This window comes from Orycteropus afer, unplaced genomic scaffold, assembly GCF_000298275.1.
Source record: "Orycteropus afer afer isolate SDZICR_OR568_19922 unplaced genomic scaffold, OryAfe1.0 scaffold00192, whole genome shotgun sequence".
NCBI lineage: Eukaryota > Metazoa > Chordata > Mammalia > Tubulidentata > Orycteropodidae > Orycteropus > Orycteropus afer.
In genome coordinates this window covers 4847360-4853554 of record NW_006921779.1, presented here as the reverse complement: position 1 = coordinate 4853554, position 6195 = coordinate 4847360, and the positions used below count along the sequence as shown (strand labels likewise).

General features: G+C 57.9%; 1 protein-coding gene across 1 annotated transcript; it reads right to left on the bottom strand.

Moving 5' to 3' along the window:
* Nucleotides 1-2827: 2827 nt before the first annotated feature.
* On the bottom strand, nt 2828-5563 carry COL8A2 (collagen type VIII alpha 2 chain). The gene is made up of 2 exons (XM_007947644.2): nt 5374-5563; nt 2828-4746 (listed from the first exon to the last, which is right to left on the bottom strand). The coding sequence occupies exons 1-2, from the start codon at nt 5561-5563 to the stop codon at nt 2828-2830; spliced, it is 2109 nt and encodes a 702-aa protein (XP_007945835.1).
* Nucleotides 5564-6195: the final 632 nt, after the last annotated feature.

The window sequence follows — 6195 nt, the reverse complement described above, 5'->3', positions numbered from 1 at the left end:
ATGGTCTGCTGTCCCAGATCCCCAGAGCCGGACACATCCCTGTGCAGGCTGTGAAACAGGCACTTTCGGCCCTGACGGCTCCCCTAGCCCTGTCTTCAATGTTGGGCCTGGCATAGCCCTACCCTCAGGAGCAAAGATTCATGATTTCATTCATAATTTGTATCAGATGTTGAAACTTGGCCTTTGGGATCCTGAGCCAGCTGTCACGCTCCACTACCCCCGAGAGCTTGCAGGAATGTTCCAGGGGAGCTTGATCTGTGTACCCCCCACCCCCCAGCTCCCACTGTAGCCTTCCTCTGGTTTCTTAAAATGCCTTTCAGCATTTACCTGGTGCAGAGCCCCAGCAGCTTGGGAGCTTATCGAGCATGTCAGATGTGGTGACAGAACCCAGGGTGGAGGGGCTGCTGAGGAACACACGCTCCTGAGAGGGCACACAGCGAGACCCTCAAGAACGCCCTGGGCGCCACGAAATCCAGACGTTAGATCCCTCTGCGCTGAGGCCATGTCGGCACAATGCTGTTTCATACAACAGGCTTTATTGAGGTGGTGTTAGTACAGTCAGTACTGTTGTTCTACTTTTCAAAAAGAAGTCCCATTTTCTTGGATTCTCAAGTGCATTTTTCCCGAACCTGCTGTGACACTAGACTTCCTAAACCAGGTTAGAAATGAAATTATGTACTAATGGCAAACATTTAAACCTTAAATGTTTTTAAAAAATAGGAATCAGAATATAAAAATTCACAAGGTAATGTAATTTTCATAGTTCAAACCCGACATGGTTACCAAAGCTAGTCAGTTAAGTGGGCAGCTGAAACTTAAAGCCCCTGAACATTTCAGAAACACCAGCCCTCCCTCCTTAAAAATCTTCAGGAATGAGGCTTGGAAGAAGCTTAGCTCTGTGATACAGCCTGTGTGTGTGTGTGGGGGGGGGGCCCTGGTACCTTTCTTAACCCCTTGGGCTCCCATTGGGAGCTGATTGATTTCTGCCACCCAGAAACCCTCCCTAACAGGTAGGATTCTGGTCACTTTTACTGAGGGAAGCAGGGGACCCGACCAGGTATGGTTTGAGAGGTTCCTTACCCAGTTCTTTTAGGTGTTTGGGAGTAAGAACCCTACCAAGAATCCCATCCAATATCTTAAAGTGTCACTTGGGCAGGTTTGGGTTGCATCTCTTTTTGAAAGTTAAGGTGAGCAGTCCAATAGCCTGCTGTGTTTGGAGAAGCTGTAGGGAAGGGAGGGGGACTGACAAGGAGCCTAAGGTTCACCAGCCATTTTCAATTGGGAAGTCTGAAGTTGGGCAGAAAGGCAACAGCTCCACAAGATCAGGTAATGAATGACCCAGGTTCACACTTGTACAGGGAAGTGGGCTGGCTTGGTGGGGGGTTGGGGGTGAGGCCTCGGGCCACTGGGAAAGCAGCCATCCTTGCGTGGGCAAGAGTGTCTCCTGTCCTTCCCCATCACTGATCTTAGCTTGATCCACTCAGAGGTGGAACTGGGGACTGAGGGGATGGGGGGAAGGGTGGATCCTGTCTGTCTCCTGTAGGGGAGCATTGCTTGGGGAAAATGCAGAAGCATCCAGAGCCAGTTCATTCCAGAGGGACCTGTTGGCACCCTTTCCCTCAAAGACTTAGCCTCCTGCGCCCTAATCCTGCTTAGAACAGGAAATTGGAACCAGAGGGTAGGAGGAGAGGAAGCCCCCACAGATTAGACCCTGTAGTACACACATACCCATCATCTGGTTCTTATTAAGGAAAAGCAAGCCGGAGCCGCCTCATCCCCAAACTTGTGTGCACCTCATTGGCCAAACAAGAGGCTCTCTGCCTTCAGAATACTTTGGTTAGGGTCAACAAGGGTCCCCTTACAATTTTGTGTGAGAAAATTAGCATTCCCCCACACACCCCCAACAGGTGAGAGGGAAAAAGGGAGGGGCTCTCATGTTTGGTGATTGGTGATCGGTGATCCTGCCCCACGCCAACGCCTGTGCTAAACACGTCACAGTTTGATCTCTCTGGCATGTGGCTAGTCCCTAAGGACTGTGTGGCTGCCTTTATGCTGTTAGCAGCAGCACAAGAGATGGAGATAAATGGAGGAGCTCCTTCCTGCCCAAGACCTGTGCCCTGCTCTCACAACCAACTTTTCCCATGGCTGCAGCTGGAGCAGTAAAAGCAGTTGACCCTTCCCAGGAGCCTGCAGAGGGCCAGCTGGGCCACCATGGATGGGCCTGAGGCACCACGTAACCACCGGGGTTGTAGTCTAGGCAAGGTGTCCATGCTGGCCACCTTGATGGGTTCCCTTGTCTCCCTTTCTGCTGGTCCTTGAGGGAAGCCTCTGCCACATGCTGGAGATCCCAGGGGAGTTGAAGGAGCCCCAGCCATGGACTATGGGGGAGGCCATGCCCCATTCCTCAAGCAGGTGCCATCTTGGGCCCAGTAGGAAGGGCAGGCTTGGGAGTGTGTCTCCCCAGTGGGTGGGGAACTCAGCCCCTCCCTGCTCTGACTCAAAGCCCAGGTCTCATGAGGGGGCCCGGCTCTCCTACAGCTGAGTTGAGTGTCCTGGGGCCCTGCCTCCAGACCAGGCAGGGCAGGAATCGGGGTGCAATCCCGACATGGCACAGATACTTGGGTGAGAGATGGGGCGAGGAACTCTGGCCAGCCTCTTCCACAAACAATCTCAGCCCACATGTAAGCAGGTCAGTCTCCTCTGGCCAAGGCCACAGCCGCCTCTGTTCCACCTTTGGGTTTTTCTTTACGTGGGGGTTCTTTGTAACTGAAAAAGTCTCTCTACCACTAAGGAGCAGGAGGCCAGGGCAGCAGGGCCCCCTTGCGGGTTATGTGGGGCAGAGTAAGAATCCTGAAAAGGAAGAGTGGATGTACTCAGTGGAGTAGAGGCCGTTGGCCTGGTCTGAGGGCATCTGCACCCAGACCTGGTCGTTGGGCCTCAGCTGGAGCACAGCCCCGCCAGATGCCTGGTCCAGGTAGCCCTTCTTGTATTCGTCGTAGGTGTAGGTGGCCGGCACGTTGTTCTTGTACAGGGCCACCCACACACTGGTGCCCTTGACATGCACATGGTAAGCAAAGTAGTAGACACCGCCCACAGGGCAGGTAAAAATGCCAGTGGCGGGGTTGTAGCCGCTGTGGCCATTGTAGAGGGTCCTGTCGAACTTCACAGGCATGCCAGAGGCAGGGAAGGGCGAGGTGAGCACCGCGGTGAAGGCAGGCGTGGCGTGGGCTGACAGCTCGCCCAGCCCAAACTGTGGCTTGCCCCCCTTGCCTAGCACCGCACCCTCCACGCCACCATTGGGCAGGTGCAGGCCTGCAATACCAGTCTCATCAAAGGCCCCAGGGGCGCCGGGAGGGCCAGGAGGCCCTGGAGGCCCCGGAGGGCCTGTAAGTCCAGGGGAGCCAGGGACCCCAGGGGGTCCTATGGGCCCAGCCATGCCAGGCTCCCCCACCTTCCCTTCTCCAGGGGCCCCTGGCAGGCCTGGTTCACCCTTAAGGCCTGGCAAACCCTGGGGCCCAATAGGGCCAGCTGGGCCCTGGAGTCCTGGGATTCCTGAGGGGCCCCTCAGACCAGGCTGCCCAGGGAGCCCCAAATCACCCTTCTGCCCTAGGGCTCCTGCCACGCCTGGTCCTCCAGGGCGGCCAGTAATACCAGGCTCCCCCTTGGGCCCAGTTGGTCCAGGTGGCCCATGGGCCCCAGGAAGCCCCCTCTCTCCTGGGAGCCCAGGTTTCCCAGACAGGCCATTGGGCCCTTGGTCACCCCGAATGCCAGGCACTCCTGGGGGTCCTGCAGGCCCTGTCTCCCCCTTAGGCCCAGGAGGCCCACGTCTGCCAGGAAGCCCTGCAGACCCAGGAAGTCCAGGGGGACCCCCGAGGCCCTGTGGGCCCTGCTCCCCTGGCTCCCCATCCACGCCTGGCTCACCCCTGTCTCCCAAGAGCCCTGGGACCCCAGCTGGGCCCCTGTCCCCCTTAGGGCCTGGCAGTCCTGGCATCCCATAGCCTGTGGGGCCTATCAGGCCAGGGGGGCCCCGGACCCCTGGTTCCCCTTTGGCCCCTGCAGGGCCCTGTAGCCCTGGCACCCCTGCCGCCCCTGGCACCCCCACACCATCCACCCCAGGGGGCCCTTTTGAGCCCACAGCCCCAGGCTCCCCCCTGAGGCCTGGCACCCCAGGAGGCCCAGTCTCACCCTTGTCTCCAGGGGCCCCAGGAAGCCCATCCAGACCTGGTTTGCCCAAGCCAGCTGGACCAGGGAGGCCAGGGGGCCCCGGGGCACCCCCCTGCCCTGGGGGCCCAGGTAGCCCAGGCAGGCCCACCCCACTATCCCCCTTGAGGCCTCTACTACCTGGGGGCCCAAGCTCCCCCTGAGGCCCTGGTTCCCCTCGGAATCCTGGGGGCCCTGGTACCCCTTGGGGACCTGGTTTTCCAGGGACAGCAATACCTGAGGGGCCAGGGAGGCCAGGGGGTCCTGGGGGCCCCCGGAGGCCCTGGTCCCCTCGTATCCCTGGCTCCCCCCGAAGGCCCGGCTGCCCTGGTGGCCCAACCTTGCCTGGAAGCCCTGGGGGACCAGCTTTGCCCATCCTGGAGAAGCCAGGGGGGCCAGCGGGGCCAGGCTGCCCATGTAGCCCTGGCTTTCCGGTGCCTGGTTTTCCTGGGAAACCAGGAGGGCCTGGGGGCCCCCGAGGCCCAGGCCTCCCAGGGGGGCCCGGTTCTCCTTTCAGGTCCATCGGCAGCAGCGGTAGAGGCATTTCTGAGAGAAAGAGACAAACAGGGACAGTCACAGGCCTGGACTGTAGGGCAAGGGACCTCATCTACTCACTCCCCCATACCAGTATGGGGTGCAGTGGGGAGGGGGCAAGGCCCTTTATCTGCTCATGAGTACCACTCCCAGTCTCTCCCTCTCTGCAAACCCCTCCCTGCCTTCATGGAAGATGGAGTTGGGTGGTGACCAGTGGCCATCTTGGGGCCTGCAGGGTGTCCTTACCCTGGGCTCCTAGCACTCAACCCGCCCAAGCAGGGCTGTAGCATGAGCTTCGGGTACGAGACTCTCATCAGTGCATGACTGGGAGTGGAATGGCCACCAGGAGGCACCAGCAGGCCACCTTAGAGCTAGTGGCAGCAGAACCCCTTCCCACTTCCCTATTTAACGTTCCTCCCCCACACCGGAACCCCACCTCTGCCAGCCAGCTGTACCCTGCCTCCAGGCACTCCAGGGATGGGAGACTCTGGACCAACATAAGGAAGAAAAGTGGGGATGGGAAGCTCTTTGGTGGAGATTGAAGGTTGAGGGTTAGGGAGCCTGAAGGTGAGGGGTTGTCTCGTCCAGATCAAGGAGTCTACAGTTCACAGCCAGGAAGTGAGGTAAGGAAGCGCTCACCCAGATACTGGCCTTTGCCCTCGCGGAAGGGTGGTCCCACGGGTCCTTTGTGTGCGTATTTCACCGGGGTGTAGCTTGCTGCCCCGCCTGCACCGCCGCTAGTAGCCACCCGCGGCCCACTCCCCAGCAACAGAAGCAGCAACAGCAGAGGGGGCAGTGGCGGAGACAGGGGCGTCAGAGCCCTCCACATGGCGTCCGCAGGAGTGCTGCAGGGAGGAAGAGAGAGGGTCATCAGGTCAGTCCCTGCGTAGTGTGACGCCAAGCCCAGGGTTAGCAAAATGACGGTCAGAATTTAGATAGTATTCACACGCAATTGCCAAAGTCAGTCTGCACAAGTTACCCCTAACCCTCTGCCAAACCTCTCTCCATCCCCGCCCCACCTCCCTGGGCCCAGCCTCACCTGGACAGCTGCCTTCTCTCTGCCTTCCCCAAACTTGTCATCCTCTGCAGCAAGACCTGCCTTCCAAAGCTAGAAGTCTCTGCTAACAATCCTTTGAGGATAGCACCCTAATCATTTGCTCAGTCTCTGCCAGGTGCTGGTCTAAGCTCTTTAGAGATATAAACTCAATCCTCACAACATTTTAACGAAGTATTTTTATTATCATCCCATTTTCCAGATGATAAAACTAAAGCAAAAGTTACTAAGAAGCAGAGCTGGGATTTTACTTAGGTCCATCTATCTCCACATTATGTTGATACCCTTCTAGGGCTTGTGATTGTCTTCAGGACCAAGTCTATGGTGCTTAGCATGACATTCAAGGCCTTTTTTATTTAATCTGCACCCATGTCTCCAGCCCTGCTACCAATACTCCCCCCACCCCT